Below are 22,311 nucleotides of genomic sequence, written 5' to 3' on the forward strand. Positions count from 1 at the left end.
GTTAATCAACCTCTTCAAATAAGTTTGACAGCAGCCCTCTGCATAGCCCCTGCCCACTGCTTTATTGTGGCTTTATTGACTTTAGGAGGCCCTTCCCTTTACTGCTAACTGGGAGAGTCATTCTTTTCATCTCTGAGCATTGTCTCTTAGGTCCCTCCGCCGCCCTCCCCCCGCCCCCACCCCCGCTGCGCTCTGGAATGCAGAGCCCTGCTGTGGGGCACACCACCCCTCCCCATCCCGGCCTTTCTACACTCTAGGTCCTTTCCGAGCTGCTTTTGCTAGGGGAGGCCCAGCTAGCAGGAGATTGCCCTGCAAACCCACCAACCACCAGACCAAAACTGCCCGCCGTAAGTTCACAGGAGGTAGGGTCAGGGTGACCAGACGCAACAAATAGAATTACAGGACATATTTACACTGGAATATCCGTATGTTTCTTGGGAGTTAAAAAAACAAAAAACAGTCAAATAAACAAAATCTTTAAAAAAAGAAAAACCAAAAAACAATTCGTGGTTTCTGTGAAATGCAAATTTAACCGGGCACCCTGTATTTCACCTGGCACCCGTAGGTAGGGGAACAGGGGTAAGGCTGGGGATTCGAAGGAGGAGGCTTCCGGGCCTTTTGGGGCCCGGAGTGAAGCGTGACAGGGCGCAGTGTGTGCTGCTAGCAGCCAGACCGGCTCGCGCGCGAAGACGGCCGCTAGCCTGGGCTGGAACCTTGTCCGGGGCTCGGGGCTCAGGAACGTTCGATGCGACCCGAGGTATCCGGCTCTCGGCTTCTGAACAACAGCGAATCCTAAACACCGGAGACCACAGGCCAGAGGCAGGCCGCCCGACTCCAAGATGGCGCCAGCGGGCGCTGCCAGCTTCCAAGATGGCCGCACGGGATTGCGCTCGCGCTCGCGGCTCCCCTCCCCCCAGGCGCCCGGGAGGCCCGGAGCGCGACGCGCGTCGTCGTGCGCCGGTTACCCTGCGTCCGGGTCGGTGGTCCCGGCAGCTTCTAGACCCGCGCCATGCGGCTCCTCGGGTGGTGGCAGGTCCTCCTGTGGGTGCTGGGGCCTCCCGCCCGCGGCCTGGAGGGTGAGTGCGGGCCGAGCCTGCGGCCGGGGGCGGCCGGCGGCGGCGAGTGAAATGACAGGGCGAGGGGGAGGTCCGCTAGGACGACGATCTTTGACCTGCGCGGGGTCTCGCGGCGCCCCCTCGGCCTTTCCTGGCGCCGGCTGGCGCGCCCAGCCCCGCGTCGTTCCTTCTCCCAACGTGTGGCCCCGAGTGGTGGTCCGCGGTGGCAGGGAGCCCGTGCAGGCCCCCGCAGCGGGCGTCAGTCACGGGAGTGGCCGTGTATTAGGTCCTACTGAGACATACCTTTTATTATGAATGAGACAAACCGCAACGAAGAGCCGGCAATTACGGCGCCCCTTCGAGGAGGCCGGACTGTGCCTTCCCGCGGTTAGCGCTCGCACCCGACGTAGGAGAGAGGCTGCGAGAGGCTCTCCACGTTACAGGCGGAGGCGCGGAGCTCAGGGTCGCATCTGCCCTTCGGGTCGTGGCAGAGCCTACGCTTTACTTGGCACCTTGATGGATACCCCCCCCCACTTTTTTTTTTTTTTTAAAAATTTTTTTTATTTATTTGACAGAGAGAGATCACAAGTAGATGGAGAGGCAGGCAGAGAGAGAGAGAGAGAGAGAGAGAGGAGGAAGCAGGCTCCCTGCTGAGTACAGAGCCCGATGCGGGACTCGATCCCAGAATCCCGAGATCATGACCCGAGCGGAAGGCAGCGGCTTAACCCACTGAGCCACCCAGGCGCCCCTATGGACCCCTTCTTAAAGAAGGCTGCTCTTGCTCAGGTGGCCTGGATGAGAAAAATAGAGGAGACTCCCTGGGTAACCCCCTGCTTGCCCTGGCATGCTCTTGGGGCTGCTTCAGGCCGGGAGGCAGCCACCGTGGAGGCAGGGCTCCTAGGGCCTTATCCTCAGTTCCACGGCCCCCCACTGCTCACAATTTGTTAACGTCTAGCTCTTCCGGCCTTGCTTGTCACTTCCTACGGGAATAGGCAGGCCTTTGCTTTCCGTAGGGACTTTTGCTTTCCGTGGGTTGTCCAGGCAGGAGGCAGCGCCGCCAGGTGGCTGAGCAGGAGGAAGGGGGAAGTATAGTAACAGTCACTGATGAAAGCACTGGTTTTGCACCAGGTGCTGTGCTTCGTGCTTTTATGAGCATCATCTTATTTGATCTTCAGATGTTTATGAAGAAGCTGTTGCTCTGGTTCCCGTTTTACAGATGAGTAAACCGAGACTCAGTGTCAGTAAGTGTTCTGCCAAGGTCTCCAGCAGGCAGAAGTTGAGGAGGCCATGATTCACGCCCATGCCTGCCTGCTTCACAGTCAGACCTCTGTACTACATTTCTTTGTCACTGTGCTTAACCACCAGCTTCAGAGAGGCGACAGCATGTGCTGGATAGCTTTTGTTTGTTTCCCAGTTCGTTCTCTAGCCTTGTCTGTCTAGCGCTGTGCCATGAGCAGCTGTCCCATATGGCCTAACAACTGGCTGTCTTGCCTTCTGGGTTCTGGTGGGTTGGAATGAAGGGAGCATTGAGGTCAGGATATTGATTCTCTCAGCTTCCTCCCTTCGGGGTTATCATGGTTGGCTTTGTCCTTCCGTGGAAAGTCACAGCTTCTAGAAGGGCAAGCACATGGTTCCAACGTTCTGTGACTGTTGCTGCTTCTGAAAAAAAATTTTTTTTAAAAGATTTTACTTATTTATTTGATAGAAGACACTGCGAGAGAGAGAGAGAGAGAGAGAGCGCACAAGGAGTAGGAGAGGAAGAAGCAGTAGGAGAGGGAGAAGCAGGCATCCCCCTGAGCAGGGAGCCCAAAGCGGGGCTCAATCCCGGGAACCTGGGATCATGACCTGACCCAAAGCAGATGCTTAATGACTGAGCCACCCAGGCACCCCTGCTTCTGATCTCTTTAAGGTCTGTGAGTGGTTAAGTGGCTCCCTCTGTGCTGTTCCTGGCCCTGAAGTGCCTTACCATTGCTCTTGGTTTCTCTGACATCCAGCCCACATGTTGGTGGCCCCTTTACTAATATCTTCTCACATTGCCCATGCTGAGTGTGCTCTGTTTCCAGGCAGAATCTTTTTTTTTTTTTTTTTTAAAGATTTATTTATTTGACAGAGAGAGAAATCACAAGTAGACAGAGAGGCAGCCAGAGAGAGAGAGAGAGGGAAGCAAGCTCCCCGCTGAGCAGAGAGCCCGATGCGGGACTCGATCCCAGGACCCTGAGATCATGACCTGAGCCGAAGGCAGCGGCTTAATCCACTGCGCCACCCAGGCGCCCCAGAATCTTTTTTTTTAAACATCTTTTTTTTTTTTTAATTAAGCAGATTTTAACTTATTTATTTGACAGATCACAAGTAGGCAGAGCGGCAGGCAGAGAGGCAGGCAGAGAGAGAGGAGGAAGCAGGCTCCCTGAGGAGAAGAGAGCCCAATGCAGGACTTGATCCCAGACCCTGAGATCATGACCCCAGTCGAAGGCAGAGGCTTAACCCACTGAGCCACCCAGGCACCCTTCCAGGCAGAATCTTGTTGATTTGGGGGACCGACTTGTAGTCAGTGTGATGTAGTGTGATGTGAACACTCCCCTCCCCACCCCCATCAGTCTGGGCCACGTGCATGCAGACGTGAGGATAACACCAGCCATAGGGTGGGCCATTGGTCGTCATGGTGTGGCCTTGAATGGGATGAAGTAGAGGGACTTTCACCACCTGGGTCCTTTTTAGGGTGGCTGGAAATCCAAGGCTTTGGGGCCTGTAGTGGACACTACTGGCAGCTGGAGGTAGCAGTGCTGTCCAGGTGTCAAAGTATAGGAAACACCTCTTGGCTTCAGCACCCCCATGCCTGTCTTCCCTAGGCTGTCAACTGGCAGATTTTTACTAAGCATACATCACATGTCCTATGCTCTGCTGAACGCTTGAGGTACAGTGGTGAGCCAGACAGAGCAGGCCCGCCCTCCTATTGCTGGCGAGCATAGGCATTAAATGACTACAAATAATTAAGTAAATTCCAACAGTGGAAAATGCTTCAGTGAGAGTCCCAGGGTATTACTGGGTGCTGTGATGGGAAACCCCTCTGGTCTAAGGGTCAGGGAGGGTGAAGTTCACCTTGAAATTCACCTTGCAAAGGTGAAGTTTAAGGTGAGATCTGAAAGATGATTCAGATTAGCCAGCAGGAGAGCCCGTAGAGGGCTTCCTTGGTAAAGAAACAGCCCTCGGGACAACACTGAGGTAGGTGGAAGAGATTGCAAGTGTTCAGGGACCAAGATGTCTGGTGAACTCGTTCAGAGTGTGGACAGAGGCCACACAGTGAGGGGCCTGGTATTGCTGCCATAGAAGCCATTGTGAAAAACCTGCGGCTGGTAGAGAGCCTTCTGAGCAAAACTGGAAGGGTGTGAAGGATCTGACCTAGGCTAGGGCTCCCTGGCAGTGTGGGCTCTGTGCCCCCACCCTTGTTCTCCAGATATCTTTCTTTCTTTCTTTTTTTTTTAAAGATCTTTTTAAAAAGATAAGTTTTTTTTTTTTTTTTTTTTTAATTTGACAGACAGAGATCACAAGTAGGCAGAGAGGCAGAGAGAGAGAGGGGGAAGCAGGCTCCCTGCTGAGCAGAGAGCCTGATGTGGGGTTCGATCGTGACCCAAACTGAAGGCAGAGGCTTTAACGCACTTTAACCCCCCCCCACCTTTTTTTTTTTTTTTTTTTAGATTTTTTTTTTTTGACAGAGAGAGAGATCACAAGTAGGCAGAGAGGCAGGCAGAGAGAGAGAGGGGGAAGCAGGCTCCCCGTTGAGCAGAGAGCCCGATGTGGGGCTCGATCCCAGGACCCTGAGACCATGACCTGAGCTGAAAGCCGAAGCTTAACCCACTGAGCCACCCAGGTGCCCCACCAGATCTTTTTCTTGCTGCCAGTGATGCAGTGATTGTCATTTTTTCGTGGCTCACACGCAGTCAGTGTGTTGAGGTTAAGCATTCTCTTTTAAAAGATAAAGCATTCTCTTTTAAAAGGCATGTGATGCTGCAAGGGTTCAGCAGCTCTCACAAGTTATGTTATTTCTGTTTTGGTGTGGAATAATTCAGTTTCCTCTCTTTCCAATACTTAAGTGAAAACACTGGTACCTGAGGGCATAAGAATATTATGGTGCCTAATGTGTGCTGTCTACTTAACTCTTTTTTTTTTTTTTTTTAAGGATTTTATTTATTTATTTGACAGAGAGATCACAAGCAGGCAGAGAGGCAGGCAGAGAGAGAGGAGGAAGCAGGCTCCCCGCTGAGCAGAGAGCCTGATGCGGGCCTCAATCTCAGGACCCTGAGATCATGACCTGAGCCGAAGGCAGCAGCTTAACCCACTGAGCCACCCAGGCGCCCAGTCTACTTAACTCTTTTACAGGAGGGAAGAGTAACCCTCCTGAACTGAAAATACCAGCTCTGTGTGTGCATCACTCAGACTCCTTTTTGATTTTTTGCAGGGGATATCTACCCATTTTCGTGAGGGTGATTAGAAAGAGCCAGGTTCTAATTTCTACCCCCCTGAATTTTTTTTTTTCCTCCTGAGGTGGATCTTGGTATTTTCTAAGTACTTATGAGACCTAAGATGTTGGTTAGGTTCAGAGAGAGCAGATGTCTGTGGAGCTGGGGCATTTGGGAGAAGGGTTGGCCCCTATACCTGGCACCCTTTGTTTTCCAGACATGTAACCTTTCTGGCTTTTTTTTCTCCTCTGTTTTGTGGCCGCCCCAGTAAACATGTTTTTCTTCTGATTATATAAGTGGTACATGCTCATCAACCAAAGGCTACAGAAAGACTGTCATTGTGATCCCACCGCCACCAAATTGGCAGGGTTTCCTGCAGAGGCACCCAGAGCCTTCTCTGAGTCACAGTCACAGTCATACAAGAGCTTGACTTTCTTCTGTCAAGGACACGCCTTGCTGCTGATGCCATATACTCTGCCCTGTCTGATCTCTGCTGTTCCCTCGCCCTCCTCACCTTTCCCATCAATTTGATATATCCTTAAACTTCTCTGTTCTAACAGCTGAAACAGAAACCTCCTTTGGCCCCTTATCACCCACCCTGGCTTTCTTGTCCCCTTCCTAGCTACATTTTCAGAAAAGCTGTGTCTGTTTATCAGTGTCCTTACTGTTTCTTGTGCTCACCATTCTTCTGTGTGGATCCATATTTCCATCCAGTATCATTTTTCTTTGGCCTGAAAGAATTCCTTTGAGATTCTTGTTCTGGGTGTTTGTTGGTGAAGAATTCTTTTAGCTTCTAATGTTTCTGCAAAGGTATTTATTTTCCCTTCTTTTTTTTTTTTCTTTTTAAAAAAATTTATTTATTTATTTGAGAGAGAGACAGAGCATGAGCAGGGTGGAGGGGCAGAGGGAGAGGGAGAAGCCGACTCCCCGCTGAGCAGGGAGCCCCATGTGGGACTGAGCCAAAGGCAGACACTTACCATCTGAGCCACCCAGGTGCCCCTTCCCTTCATTTTTGAAATATATTTTTCCTGGGTATAGAATTTTAGGTTTATAGTTTTTTCCTTTCAGTACTTTAAAGTTGCTACTTATCTTTTTTTTTCTTTTTTTAAAGATTTTATTTATTTATTTGACAGACAGAGATCACAAATAGGCAGAGAGGCAGGCAGAGAGAGGTGGGGGAAGTAGGCTCCCCACTGAGCAGAGAGCCCGATGTAGGGCTCGATCCCAGGACCCCGGGATCATGACCTGAGCCAAAGGCAGAGGCTTTAACCCACTGAGCCACCCAGGTGCCCCTGAAGTTGCTACTTATCTTGCTTGCATTGTTTTCATCAAGGAATCTGCTGTCATCCTTATCTTTCTTCCTCTGGATGCAGTATATTTTTTTTCTCTGGCTGCTTTTAAGATTTTTGTTTTTGTCACTGGTTTTGAGCGATTTGATTATGATAATATCTTGGTGTAGTTCATTGAGCTTGGGATTTGCTGAACTTCTTAGATCAATAGATTTATGATTTTTATCAAGTATGTGCAGTTTTTAGTTATTAATTCATAAACTTTTTCTGTCCACACTAACCTCCCTACTCTGCCTTCTGGGTATTCTCATGATCTGTATGTTAGGCCACTTGAAACTATCCCACAGTTCACTGATTCTCTTAATTTCTTTGGATTCTTGTTTTCATTGTGTGTTTGATTTTGGATAGGTTCTATTGCTGTGCTTTCAAATTCAAACTCGGTTGCTATCCTTCAAATTCACTAGTCTGTCTTTTCTTCTGCATTGCCTAATCTGCTATTATTCCACCCAGTGTAGTTTTCATTTCAAACATTGTAGTTTTCGTTGCCAGAGTACAATCTGAGTCTTTTTGAAAAATCATATTATAATTGACATAACATTATATTAGTTTCAGGTGTACAACATAATGATTTATTATTTGTGTATAATTGCACAATGATCACCACAGTAAGTTTAGTTAACATCTGACACCATGCGTAGTTATATTTTTTTCCTTGTGATGAGAACTTTTAAGGTTTACTCTCAGCAACTTTCAAATATGCAAGACAGTATCACTAACTAGAGTCACCATACTGGGGCACCTGGGTGGCTCAGTGGGTTAAACCTCTGCCTTCGGCCCAGGTCATGATCCCAGGGTCCTGGGATCGAGCCCCGCGTCGGGCTCTCTGTTCAGCAGGGAGCCTGCTTCCCTTCCTCTGTCTCTGCCTGCCTCTCTGCCTACTTGTGATCTCTGTCTGTCAAATAAATAAATAAAATCTTAAAAAAAAAAATAGAGTCACCATACTGTACTTTACATTGCCATGACTTACTTTGTAGCTGGAAATTTGTACTTTCTGACCATCTTTACCCATTTCACCCCCTCCCCCCACCATCACCTCTGGCAACCACCAGTCTGTTCTCTGGATCTATGAGCTAGTTATTTATTTATTTATAAAAATTCCACATGTAAGTGAGAGCATATGGTATTAGTCTTTCTGAGATTTACCTCACTTAGTGTAATGGTCCATCCATGTTGCAGATAGCAAGGTTTCCTCTTTTTGTGACTGAATAATAATATCGTGTGTGTAGATTCTGTGTTCTTTATTCATTCATCCTTTGGTAGACACTTAGGTTGCTTCTGTGGCTTTTGTAAATAAGGCTGCAGTGAATATGGGGTACATATATTTTTTTCAAATTAGTGTTTTTGTTCCACCCAGAAGTGGAATTGCTGGATCAGATGGTAGTTATAGCTTTAATTTTTTGAGGAGCCTCCATACTGTTTTCCGCAATAGCTGCACCAATTTACATTCATTCCAAGAGTGTACAAGGGTTTCCTTTTCTTTCCACATCCTCACTAGCACTTGTTATTTCTTGTCTTTTTGATAATAGCTAATGAGAGGTAAGAGGTGAGATCTCTGTGGTTTCGATTTGTGTTTTGATGTGGATCTTTTATATCTTTTGTCTCTATATCTGTTTAACTTTCTGAACATATGTAATGGAGTTATAATTACTGTTTTAATATCCTTATCTCCTAATTCTGACATCTGCAAGCTGTCGGTCAGTTTGAATTGGTTAATTACCTTTTTCATTATTGATCATATTTTCCTGCTTTTTTTGCATGCCTGGTAATTTTTGATTGGATGCCAGACATTAATTTGACCTTGTTGAGTGCTGGATATTTTAGTATTCCTCTAAATATTCACGAGTTTTGTTCTAGGGTACAGTTAAGTTAGCTGAGTATAGTATGTTCCTTGCTTTTAAGGTTTGCTAGACAAGAGCAGAGCTGTATTTACTGTAGGATCAATTTTGCCCCACTACTTTTGTGTACGCTCCCCAGTGCTCAGGGAACTGTGAGTTTTTCCAGTCTAGCTGGTGGGAACAGATATGCTTCCCAGCTCTGTGTGAGGGTTGGGTACTGTTGCCTCTGATCCTTTTGGGTGGTTCTTTTCCTAGCTTTGGGAGCTTACCCACATGTAAATGCTGACCGGTGTACTAGATTGGGGTCACTCTGCAGGTCTCTGGAGCTTGCCCATCTCTACTATTCTGTCTCACGAACTCTAGCTTTCTTGGTCTCTGTGAACCCTCAGTGCCATCTCCTCAACTTGAGGAGTGCTGGACTCTGCTTGCTTCCTTCCCCACTCCCTGAGCCATGGCAGGCATTCCCGCTGGTGGTAAACTGGAACACCTGCAGGACTCTCCTCTTCCTGTTTCTCAGGGATCCTTATCCTTTGTTGCCTGCTAACTAGTCTCCTGAAACCGGTTCACATTTTTGACCTTTTTTGGGTTGTTTCACTAAGGAAGGTGAATCTGATCACTCTTACTCCAGCTTAGCCAGAGCAGAATTCTCAGACAAGGTTTTTGAATTGCTGAATGAATCTGCAAATCTCTATGGGGATATTCTCTGAGACCTGTACAAGTGTGCATACCTTAGGAAGCTTCCCTAACTTTAAAGCCAGTTGGTTATTTACACTTTGATGACATGCTGTTGGCTTGGCAGAGCCCATTGCATGGCTGGTGGTTTCCCAGCCACATGGTGAGCTTGTCTGAGTACAGCTGGGCTCATTGGTTCCCCCCTGGTCAGTGCTTGGCTCTGAGTCTGGCAGCTCTTGTTGAGTTAATGGGAGTTGGAGGGCAGGAGTCCCTGTTGCAGAGGTGAGTGGAGGTTGCTCATTGGTTGAATGAGACTTCCCCAGACTCTTCCCTTACCTGAGCATTTCGCCCAAGTTCTATCTTGTGGCTCCACAGTGGGAAGAAGGTCCTCCTTCGCCCTGCTGTGGCCCTGGCCCTGAGGGCTGCACCTCCTGGCACTCCCAAGGGCAGCAGACGGGAGAGTAGGCTCTGTCTGGCTAGAGAGGTAGGCAGGCAGGAGCTGCTGTATGGCTGGAGCATTGTTTTCAGGCCGCGAGGCATCATCTCAGCCCTGAGGTATCATAGGGGAGGGTAAGGCCCAATCTGGCACAGCAGCCAGAAGACTTCACTCAGAGACCTGGCTCTGTTCCTTATTAGCTTGTGTGCTGTTGGGTGTTACATCGCCTCTCTCTACCTCAGCTTGGTCCTCCGCTAAGTGGGGATGGTAACCCTTGTCCTGCCAGGCTAAGAGCTGTTAGAATGTATGCAAGGATGCATCGCTAGAGTAGAATCTTCTATAAAGGCAGCATTTTTTTTGTTGGATATTCTCATCAAACAAATGAACTTGTTAAGGTGTTTGTGTTCTATTTTCCTCATTGGATTTCCTTATTGGATAGCTGCACTGGGATGTTTTTGCTTATAATCCGCACGGCAAGCCGCAGGTATCACATGAAGGTGTGTATTTGTCCACTTTGTATTTGACATTCATTAATCTGGTACCTCCTGGTGACCTTCTTCGTTATTGAGAATGGTGGATGGCCCTCTGATAGTTTCATGGGAAGGTTACCTCTTTTCTCTGTTGGGGAGAATCTCTTATTTGAGGAGAACCGTAATTCTGGGGGGTTCATGGACTTTGAAGGGACTTATGAGTGGGCCCATGCTGGCATGTTTCAGTTGCAGAGGACAGTGGTCACTTGCAGTCGGAGGCGCAGCGTGCTCCCTCCCTGGAGGCGGGAGCTGTGTTGGCCAGTGAGGAGGAGCCCCCACGTGGCCTCGCAGGCCAGGACATGTCAGCAGGAGAGGCCGGTTCTGTGCTGGGGCTGGACCCTGACGGCGACCACGTGGTGATGCTGTCTGTAATCCCCGGGGAGACCGAGGACAAGCTGAGTCCCGAGCCCAGCGGTGGCACCTGTGGGGCCCGAGGGGAGGAGGACTCAAGGTGCAGTCTCCGGGAGCACATCTTCTCTCTGGATGGCATGGGACCCGGCTTCCAGGACAGGGAGGAGGAGTATTACTCAGAGCCTGAAGTGGCCGAATCCGACCCGGCCCCACCCGAGGACTCCAATAACACGGAAAGTCTGAAATCCCCCAAGGTGAACTGTGAGGAGAGAAATGTGACGGGATTAGAAAACTTCACTCTGAAAATTTTAAATATGTCACAGGTAAGAAAGAATGGTTTAGCGCTTTTCTCCTTTTCTGCTATTGATTTTATAGACTTTCAGCTGCTGGGTCAGAATTTTTATCATTTTATAGGTGGGACGGCATCTAATGGGTGTATCACTGAAAATTCATTTGGCTTTCTATGATGTCCGTAGGGAGAGGAGGTGTCAATTATGTTTTTTAGACGCGTTGACCCTTGGGGTCCTCTCTCCACCAGGCCTCATGATGAAAATCCCAGCAGACAGAGGCACCAACAGTGGCTCAGTTGGTTAAGTGGGACTCTTGATTTAGGTTGAGGTTGTGATCTTGGGGTCATGAGATGAAGCTCCACATTGGGCTCTGTGCTCAGCACAGTGTCGGCTTGAGATTCTCTTCCTCTGTTCCTCCCCCACTCTCATGCCCTCTCTCTCACTCTCTCGCAAGTAAATAAATAAATCTTTAAAAAAAAAATCCCAATGAACAGATAGGCGCTTGGGATTAGAATTCCTAGCATTTTTCTTCTTCTAAATGAGGTATTTATTACAGAGGCAAGTTAAAAAAAATTTGAATTACTAAGATTGTGATTTAGCGTTGTTTAGAGTGGTGATACCCCTGGGGAGCATTCTATGTTAATGAAAAATTTCTTTCCTTCAAAGAGTTTGACTCCAGTGTTTTCTCTGGAGTGAGAGCTGAGATAGTTGTCCCCAGCCCAGCCATGCTTTACCAGTCCATTGGATAAAGGATAATTCTGAAGAGAATACTGGGATAATGACTGTTTCTGTGGGATTGTTAAGCTAGGTAGCAGGATGAGTTCAGGCTGTTTATGTAATACGAGAAAAAATCCTCGCTCTGCACACTGTGACTGCTTATTTTAAATGAGGGTATGTGGTACACTGAGCGTCTGTAGCCCCTCTATGTGCAGTGGTCAGCGCTGGCCTCACACCATCCCCTCAGCGCCCGGTGAACCCTGTGCCTTTGCTCTGCAGGACTGTTTCTAGGGTGTCACACACTTGACTAGGAGAGAGCTATTTCAGCAGTGTGCGTAGGGTGGTGGCAGGGCGGGTGCACCCTTAAATTGAACTAGCCTTTGGCCGAATACACTGATTCAACTACTTATGGATTGGGATCTGCTGAGTTGATGATTGGGGCCTGAGATCTCAGTGCTTTAATAATGCCATTAGAGTGTGTGAGAGGCCTGTGCCTTGTCGGTACTTAGTATTTGAATTGATGGATTATGAAAAAATAATAAAATTGCTCTATAGTACTATCAAGGAAGTTTATAGGAAAGTTTATGATTTGTTATTTGATAATACTTTTCTGCTGATTCATGTATTCCTATGGTTCAAAACCCAAAAGGCTATTAAGGGGATACCTATAGACTCTCTCCAGTTCGTGTTCCTGCCTCCTCTCCTTGGAGGCAGCAGTGTTTCCAGTTTCTTGGGCATTCTTTCAGAGGAATGTACGTGAACACTTTCTGCTGACTTTCACACTTGTTTCTTTTACTACAGGACCTTATGGATTTTCTAAACCCAAATGGTAGTGACTGCACGCTAGTCCTGTTTTACACCCCGTGGTGCCGATTTTCTGCCAGTTTGGCCCCTCATTTTAATTCTCTGCCCCGGGCATTTCCAGCTCTTCATTTTTTGGCACTGGATGCATCTCAGCACAGCAGGTATGTTCCCTGAGTAGAGCTTATGTGTCACCCCCCTGGCTGATGCTTGCAGTTATGTGGAGGTTGTCATCAGTTAAGTTTGAAGCCGAGGAGGTAGGTGTGAGCATGGAAGCTGGACTAGCTAGAGGGATAGACAAGGGTGAGTGGTGAGGGTGGTCACGTTCCTCAGGGAGCTGAGGCCTCACTTTCTGGAGGCCCCTGAAGAGGAGGGACTGTTCTCTGCACAGTGGATTTATCTGTCAATCATCTATCTATCCATCTAACCTATTTTTATGTTAATCATATCTTTGTTTACTGAGGGCTTACCAGGTTCTAGATATTGGGGAAAGCACTTTTTATTTTGTATATCATTTTGTCCTCAAAACAGGGGGAGTGGTTACATACTATAACTTCTTCCCATTTTGCACAGAAGTAAGTAACTAGCCCTAGGTTGTATTATATAAATGAATGAGTTGTTATGACTGAGTTAATAATTCTTTTAAAATTTAAGTTCAATTTAGTTAACATATAGTGTATTATTAGTTTCAGGGGTAGGGTTTAGTGATTCAGCAGTTGCATGTAATGCCCAATGCTCATTCCAGGATGTGCCCTCCTTCGTACCCACCACCCCGTTAACCCGCTCTCCTCACCCACCTTCCCTCCAGCAACCCTCAGTTAGATTCCCAGAGTTACGAGTTTCTTTTTTTATGAGGTTTGCCTCCCTCTCTGTTTTTATCTTATTTTGTTTTTCCTTCCCTTCCCCTATGTTCATCTGTTTTGTTTCTTAAATTCCACGTATGACTGAAATCACATGGTATCTGTCTTTCTCTGGCTGACTTAGCGTAATACTCTCTGGTTCTATCCATGTCACTGCACCTGGTGAGATTTCATTCTTATTGATGGCTGGGTAATATTCTGTTGTGTGAGTGTGTGTATCTTGATCCATTCATCTGTTGATGCACATCTGGGCTCTTTCCATATTATGGCTATTGTGGACATTGCTGCTATAAACACTGGGGTGCAGGTGCCCCTTAGAATTACTATGTTTGTATCCTTTGGATAAATACCTAGTAGTGCAATTGCTGGATCCTAGGGTAGTTCTATTTTTAACCTTCTGAGGAAGCTCCACACTGTTTTCCATAGGGTCTGCACCAGTTTGCAGGGTGGAATTTAAAGGTGGCTCCACCTGATGGCAGTGGACAGGCCAGAGGACTCTTTAGGGTGTTGGCCAGCCTAAATTAGCAAAATTGGTATTACAAGTGGGACCCTCCTGAGACTCAACCACGGTTTAGATTTCTACTCCTGGCAGCCCCAACTCAGCACCCTGTTGTAATCTGCTCAGGATTTCTTTCTTTCCCTCCCCCTTTCTTCTCTCCTTTTGTTTACATTTATTCTTGCGTGTATGTTCCTTAGTGCACAGTGAATCAATTAATGAATTAATTTAGGCCCTTAAAATGACATTTACTTTTGTTTTATATTATTCAGTGGGCTCTTGTCTTATTTAGATGTTGAGTGAGCTGCGTTATAAAGATCTATGTTCACATGTTCTCTATTTCCCCCCAGTGCTGTGACTGTGCCTGGGTTATAAAGTGTGACCCTTCTCCTCTACATCACATGCCCATTAGCAGGGCGCAGGAGGTTGTGTGGGAATCAGTTTGGGAAGTCTGGAAGATGGTCAAGTTGGTAAAAATGAAGTTGATTAAACTTTTTTGAGTAAAAAAATTTTTTTAAAAGATTTATTTATTTCTTGGGCGCCTGGGTGGCTCAGTGGGTTAAGCCGCTGCCTTCGGCTCAGGTCATGATCTCAGGGTCCTGGGATTGAGTCCCGCATCGGGCTCTCTGCTCAGCGGGGAGCCTGCTTCCCTCTCTCTCTCTGCCTGCCTCTCCATCTACTTGTGATTTCTGTCAAATAAATAAATAAAATCTTTAAAAAAAAAAAAGATTTATTTATTTCTTGATTTGAGAGAGAGGGAGGGAGGGAGGGACTGAGTGAACAGGGAGAGGGGGAGAGAGAGAGACAGAAGCAGACTCCCTGCAGAGCCTGACATGGGGCTTGATCCTGTGAGCCTAAGATCACAACCTGAGCTGACACAAAGTTGAATGCTTAACCCACTGAGCCACCCAGGTGTCCCTTGAGTAAAAATTTTGAGTAAAACTTTACACTCTATTGATGTTCAGTGTGGATAATGTAACTGCTAATATTTACCTAAACTTTTTTAGGGAGAAAGAATCACAGCAAATTAGTAATTCTCACAAGGGATTCAGAGGAATATCTATGTGGCCTGGCCCAAGGGAGCAGACTGATGGAAAGGATGGTCTAGGTTAGTGTTAGACTTTGGGCATTCCCCTGCCCCAAGCCTGCCAGGCTGGGTCCTAGCACCAGCTTAGTACTCTGGATTTGGGGTTCCATTCCCTGCGGGCTTTTATCATCTGCTTCATTTGGTCATCTCCATGAGTCCTTCTCAGTGCCTCCTATGGTGCCTTAATCATGGAGAGTAGAGGATACTTGTCCTTGTTATTTGGCCTGCGACATGTGTTTGCCTCCTGTGTTAAAATATATATATATATATATTTTAAAGATTTTATTTATTTACTTGACAGAGATCACAAGTAGGCAGAGGCAGACAGAGAGAGGGAGAAGCAGGTTCCCTGCTGAGCAGAGAGCCCGATGCGGGACTCGATCCCAGGACCCCGGGATCATGACCTGAGCCAAAGGCAGAGGCTTTAACCCACTGAGCCACCCAGGCGTCCCGGCTCCTGTGTTAATATTTAAGTGACAGCATGTTTACAAAAGAAAAAAATCCTGATTATCCAGTACTATCATTTTACTAACAGGAGAAACTGAGGTTTAAAGAGGTTAGATAGTCCGCCCGAAGCTCACACAGCTGGGTAGGTGACAGACCTGAGACTTGAATTCATGTGTTTAGACTCCAGAGCTTATACCATGACTTTGTATTATGTAAAGGTGAACCAGTCCCACTCAGATCCTGTTACATCCTGGCTCAGTTGTGAACTTCCTGGTGTGTCTGCTAGACCGCAGACTCCCATTACTCTTGTATGAGGGATGGAGATGGGCATCCTGGAGAGTTTGAAATTTCTTCTGTCAAGTTAATTGACACATTTTGTTTTGTCCATGAATTAGAATTTTCTGGTCTGATCTCTTTTGGCAGTTTGCAATTTAAATAGCAGAATAACTAGGGGATGCCTGGCTGGCTCAGTCGGTAGAGCATGCGACCCTTGATCTTGTGGTGGTGAGTTCCAGCCCTACATTGGGGGTAGAGTTTACTTAATTAAAAAAAAAAAAAAAAAGTGGAATAACTGTGTCAAGGGTAGTTCCTTGTTGTAACAGAAAGCAGCTCAGCAGAATAGGAATGCCCCCAACCTCAACCCATAAGGAAAAAGTTCAGAAATAGCTATAAGCATATAGTTTGACTGTCAGAAACCTCTGTAGGGGGGCGCCTGGGTGGCTCAGTGGGTTAAAGCCTCTGCCTTCAGCTCAGGTCATGATCCCAGTGTCCTGGGATCGAGCCCTACATCGGGCTCTCCCCTCTGCGGGGAGCCTGCTTCCTCCCCTCTCTCTCTTTCTACCTGCCTCTCTGCCTACCTGTGATCTCTGTCTGATAAATAAATAAATAAATACAATCTTTAAAAAAAAAAAAAAGAAACCTCTGTAGGTCACAGGAAAATGATACTTTCTCATTTATTGCCATCCATTCTGATATGGTAACTGTGTGAGGAAACCCGCTGGTAGTTCAGGTTGTGTGACTGACTGCTTTCTGTTATAGTCTTTCTACCAGGTTTGGCACCGTAGCTGTTCCTAACATTTTATTATTTCAAGGAGCTAAGCCAATGGCTAGATTTAATCATACAGACCGAACATTGGAAACACTGAAAGTCTTCCTTTTTAACCAGACAGGTATGTACAAATTATATGCTGTAGAAGGGACTTTATTGCTGGAGGTATATGTCTTCTGTGGGTTCCTGTCTGCTCTTCTTAAGTGAAGGAATCAAGACTGGATTTCAGGCGTAAACCTTCTTTTCATGAGAACTACCATGATTCTGTTAAAAGTCTCTCAACCAGCAGCAAGCTTAACACGAATAGGTATTTTTAATGATTATTGATACCTTTAAAAAGCCAGCTTTATTATTCTATAATTCACTAATTATAGAATAATATACACCTGTAGTTAACTTTTTACATACATTATATAGAATAATATACACCCGTAGTTAACTTTTTACATACATACATATATTACACTAAAGTGTAATAAATACACAAATATGTGCATTATATTGGTGTGCTGGGTGATGAATTTTCACAAAATGAATGCCTTGGATAACCAGAATCTGACCCAGAGAGAACATTACCAGTCCATCCCCTCAGTGCTACTGCTCCTGCCCACCAGGGTGACCACCATCTTGACTTCTAACACCATGGACTAGTGTTATCTGTTTTTGAACTTTATATATATATATATATATATTTTAAAAGATTTTATTTATTTACTTGACAGAGATCACAAGTAGGCAGAGAGGCAGGCAGAGAGAGAGGAATGGAAGCAGGCTCCCTGCTGGGCAGAGAGCCCATGTGGGGCTTGATCCCAGGACCCTGGGATCATGACCTGAGCCGAAGGCAGAGGCTTTAACCCACTAAGCCACCCAGGTGCCCCTGTTTTTGAACTTTATATTAATGGAGACACATATAATAGATTCCCTTGTGTCTGGCTCATTTCAGTCATCATTATGTTTGTGGGATTCACCTACGTTGATGCATATGGTTATATTTTCTTCCTTTTTGTCGCTGTGCAGTATTCCATTTATTCATCCATATGCAGATGCTATTTTAATTCCTTAATATTTGCCAAAACATGTGGCCATATTTTTTATTCTGTAAAATTCTGACCACGGACTATTGAAGAAATCTTTTTTGCAAAACTTTGCTCCATAAAAGCTTTAATGCCTTAATTATGAGCACCCTACTTCTTCCTGAAGTATATTCACTGGAAATCAAAATGAGTTATAACATACCTTCCATATGTATTAAGTTGCATCTCATTACTTATATCTCACAGTAAAGAACATAAAACTGAGTTACCTCATAGGAGTGAAAGAATTGTTACCAGTTAATTAGCTATTCAAGTATTATAGTACCAAACCCATGACTGTCAATCAGGTTAAAATGGAGAGAGGGAGCCATTTTGCTCAACATTCTAAGAAAACCTAGAACCTAAAAGAAATTGAGGAGTCACAGCATTTTTGGTAGTCTCTGGTATCAGTGATGGTTAGTCCTAACAATTTTTTCAGTGACTTATTTAAAAGCATTTTGAATTTAGCATTCCTTCACCTGTGAAAACATTCTGTAGACTCCTGAGAGTAGCTTTACAGTTGCTTATTGAATTTTGATCTCAAAGAGAACAAAAGACAACTCTCACCATGCCTGAAGACCCTTCTGAAGAGTTCACAGAAATTCTAGTGTTTAGGTTTGAACAGCTGAATGGGTTCCTGTTCCTTTGATGTGGTGGGAGAAAGGCAAGTTACAAATTACACTAACAGGCAAGTGAAACCCATCCCAGATATACTCATGTGGTGTTTATTTTAAGACTGCATATCTTTTTGCATACCACGCAAAATACTTCAGAAAGATCTTTAGCGGGTATGTTTTCTCTCTGATTTGAAACAGCGGATTTCTCTTTCAGGTATAGAAGCCAAGAAAAATGTGGTGGTAACTCAAGCTGACCAAATAGGCCCTCTTCCCAGCACTTTGATAAAAAGTGTGGACTGGCTGCTTGTATTTTCCTTATTCTTTTTGATTAGTTTTATTATGTACGCTACCATTCGAACTGAGAGCATTCGGTGGCTAATTCCAGGACAGGAGCAGGAACATGCTGAATAGCAACGGACTGAAAGGAGACGTCAGGACAAGAAATTTCAGAAATTAATGCTGCACTTCCTTACATATTCTCCAGTGAAGTATAGACTTACAGCTTTAGTCAGATTAAAAGGATCATGCATTTGTTGAACTGTTGAATGTGTTAAAAAATTATAAATTGGTCTTTTAATTAGTACCACAAAAAACAAATGCAAATTCAACAGAAGTCACCATTCTTGTTTTTACTAATCCAATATTTTAAGGGGGGTAATCCAGTTTCAAATGGGAGCTGTGTTCAGGTGGAACAGTGTGTAGAATGATATTTGGCTTCATAGGAGGAGGAAATAGGACTTTTCACAGTATAGTTCTAGAAAAGTCTTGATTCCTAAAAAATCTTTATGTCTAAGAAGGTTGGTTTCCTTTCATTTGCAGTTTTTCTCTCAGAGCCTGTAAGCAGGAAAATGTTCTGTTGTGGAAGAAATAGAATTGATAAGTGTGACCTTGTAAGTAACTGGGAAAATAAAAGAGTCAAGTACTTGGTGTTTATGATCTCTAATTTCACCGGAAGAATTTGAAGTGGTTTAAGTCATTTCTGGATAGGGCAGATGTTAGGAGAAAGTAAATATTATTATCAAACTAAAGCTTATTTATTAACAGTTCTAGGCTAAAGCATAACTCAAATTTTAGTCATTACCTAACCAGCGTGCACTGATTCAACCTTAAAACGTTCTTGGCACTGTGCTAGTTTGTCAGAGCCAAAAGAAATACGTAACACTGTTCTTGCCTGCAAGTTGATTATAGTCTAGCTTAGGACACAGGTAGAAAAGAGACAATGTGTAATTTATACCAACTTTTTTGAAAAGCTGTTTCTAAAAGATCCCTTAAATGCAGATATAAGACATCTGACCACATAATGACAAGTAACCTTTGTAGTGACTGTTTCCAGTATTTCAGATAGAGCAGTTCATTTTATCACGCACCCTAAATTCTATGGAAATAGAATCTTAGTTGAGTCACCTTGTCTGAATGTTATGTTGGGCAGGAGTTTACAACTTTAAGTTGTGGACAGCTATGGCTGGGGTGGTCACTGGTGGAAGGGACGGTAGTTCAGAAAGGTACTAGTATTTTTTTCACTTTACAAATGAGCAGACTGAGGCATGGAGAGAGGCTGAGTAACTTGCCCAGGTTACATAAACAGTAAGCTGATGAAGCTGGATTTGAACCTTTACATGTATGTGTGTGTGTGTACTTATAAGAAAAACAGTGATTCCATCTTTTATAACAATAACGAACACTTGAGTCTAACTGTGTGTGTTCCTACTATTTTAAGTTCTTTACCTACCATTTCATTTACTGGTACAGTAGCTCTGAGCTTGACACTAGTATTAAATATCCTTGTTATATAGAAGGGTAATAAATGAGGCCCCAAATAATCTGCTCTGGGTCATGCAGCTTCCAGTAGGGGGACCCACGTTCCAAACTAAGCATGGTGACTGGAGGAGCCCCTGTGCTATGAGCTGAGAGACAATCATAATCCATTACCCTCTTGTCTCTCTCCTTTGTTTCCCATAGTTAGAGTCATAACACAATTGTCATTTAGCACCTTGTTTTGTTTGGCTTAACAAATGATAAATATTTCACTGTTGCCAAGAGATTTCCTAACCATGACTACATAATAGATCTTTGAGAAGGTTCAGCATTACTTTTTTTTTTTTTTTAAACTTATGACTGTATATAGTTTTATTTCCCTGGGGGGGGGGGGCACACTCCCAGATGAGAAAGCTGTCTTTTTTTTTTTTTTTTTAAGATTTATTTATTTATTTATTTGACAGAAAGAGAGAGAGAGAGATCACAAGTAGGTAGAGAGAGAGAGATGGGGAAGCAGGCTCCCCCGCTAAGCAGGGAGCCCGATGCGGGGCTCAAACCGAGGACCCTGAGATCATGACCTGAGCCGAAGGCAGAGGCTTAACCCACTGAGCCACCCAGGTGCCCCCAGAAAGCTGTCTTATTAAAGATACAGGCATATTCATGCCTTTGATATGTAATGGGGCCCTATGCTGGTGTGGAGGATGAGGACAGGCTCCTAGTATGGCCAACAGATCCATGGCTTTGCTTCTAATACTAAGCTAAGACAAGCTACCTGGGTTTCCCTTGGAGGGAAGGTGGAGGAGGGCCATTCCCTAGAGGGGAGGTTCAAGTGTAGAAAGCATCAGTTGGAAAGCCCTGGTGCTGAGGGAACGGGAAGTCGGAGGCAGGCAGGACGAAAGGTCCAACATCAGGTAAACCATCTCAAGCCAAGCATGGTGTCTGTGCAGCAGAGCCAATGTCTGTGCACTGGTACCAATGCCAGGGATGGGGAGGGCGGGAATTCAGCTACATGGAAGACAAAGATCATGAGAAGCCAGTCATCGGGGACATAAATCCAGACACTTGTGCTCACTCCTGGTTAGTATCAATTGCCAAGGAAGACACAACACAGTCCCATACTGGATGGAACAGCATTTGTACTCAACAAAAGAGACAGAGCGAGATCAGCTCTAGGAGTGTGCGGTGGTCCCCAAGGCAAGTGGATCCTCCCCAGCAGTGAAAGGCCAGAGTGCCCCTCTAGTGTCTTAGCACAAGCTCCTCCCAACCCAGTGGAGTCTGTAATACTGAAAGGGGGAGGGGATGGCTGGGAGGAGGGGGGCATGCCCCAGGGTTCTGACTTGCCTGCTTAAGCAGAATACAGGAGTACATATTGAGTGAGCCTGGATCAGGGAAGGATATTCCCACACAACGTGTTAAGCCTGGAACAGGCTGTATGGGCTCTTTGTAACAATCAGTAAGGGAGTGTTCTAGGCCTAAGGCCCATTCTTACATGGGTGAGCAGGGCTTAAAAGACTGTGAGCAGGAGACTGACTGCCTTTCCCAAGAGTACCCACTATAGAGGACTTGCTCAATAAATCTTTGGTAAGGAACTTAAATCCTACTAACTGGAGACGTACATGTGAAGGCTGAGTATCCACAGCCCCTACTGGTGAACATCATTTGCCCTAGGCCCTACTGGCATGCTACCGCTGCTGCTTTTCATAACTAGAGCTGAGACACCAGTTTCCTAAAGTGGATTTAGGGAAGGAAAATGAGGAGTCTTGTTACCTCACACGTACCAGTTCATTTTGCAGTTCTCACTTTAATAAGCAAGTCTGCAGGGTATTTATGATTGTATACACCCGATTAAGTATTGGAAACGAAACTTTTAATTCCATCTCCAGTCATTGCCCACTTGAGGCATCAGGCAACGGAAACTGTAGTGCCTTAGATGGATGCCTTGAGGTCAGTGACATCTGATCAGAGTTTGCAGCAAGATTCCTCCCTTGAGTTTTTGTCAAGTGGGCAAATGTTAAGAATGCATATTGAGCCATGTTTGAATTTTAGGATATTTTGAGGCAAGAAAGCTCCCCCCCCCCCAACTCCATATGGAATATAAAATTAACTGCTAGCAACTGCTAAGTTGAACTTACATGGACTCTGATATTTAAAAAACTGAGTAGACGGCTAAATCTTAAGCAAACTTGGTTATATTATTAATTTGCTTAAGCTAGTAAAAAAAGGTGCAAGTAAATATACTAAAAGCCAGTAAATTGTATGTGACATGTAAAAAAAAAAAAAGGCAAGAAAAAAAAGAGTAAGAATAAAATACTAGTAAATACATACATAAAAGAATCCACCTCTTTGGGGGCGGGGGGGGGGGGGGGGGGGGGGGACTCCTGTAACTGTCTGCTTCATCACCGGAGCGCGCACTGCGCGCTGCTCTTTAGCAAGCCTGA

General features: G+C 45.4%; 1 protein-coding gene across 1 annotated transcript; it reads left to right on the plus strand.

The window, feature by feature from the left end:
- The first annotated feature begins 888 nt into the window (after positions 1 to 888).
- On the plus strand, positions 889 to 19,045 carry TXNDC15 (thioredoxin domain containing 15). The gene is made up of 5 exons (XM_059417602.1): positions 889 to 1,076; positions 10,518 to 11,005; positions 12,491 to 12,654; positions 16,419 to 16,549; positions 18,333 to 19,045. The coding sequence occupies exons 1-5, from the start codon at positions 1,010 to 1,012 to the stop codon at positions 18,527 to 18,529; spliced, it is 1,047 nt and encodes a 348-aa protein (XP_059273585.1). The 5' UTR covers positions 889 to 1,009; the 3' UTR covers positions 18,530 to 19,045.
- Positions 19,046 to 22,311: the final 3,266 nt, after the last annotated feature.

This window comes from Mustela nigripes, chromosome 12, assembly GCF_022355385.1.
Source record: "Mustela nigripes isolate SB6536 chromosome 12, MUSNIG.SB6536, whole genome shotgun sequence".
Lineage (NCBI taxonomy): Eukaryota > Metazoa > Chordata > Mammalia > Carnivora > Mustelidae > Mustela > Mustela nigripes.

Excerpts from the sequence above, each read along its gene's own strand:
- TXNDC15 (XM_059417602.1), top strand. The coding sequence starts at position 1,010 with ATGCGGCTCCTCGGGTGGTGGCAGGTCCTCCTGTGGGTGCTGGGGCCT. Across the intron at positions 11,006-12,490 it reads AAATTTTAAATATGTCACAG|GACCTTATGGATTTTCTAAA; the intron begins GTAAGAAAGAAT and ends CTTTTACTACAG. Across the intron at positions 12,655-16,418 it reads GATGCATCTCAGCACAGCAG|TCTTTCTACCAGGTTTGGCA; the intron begins GTATGTTCCCTG and ends TTTCTGTTATAG.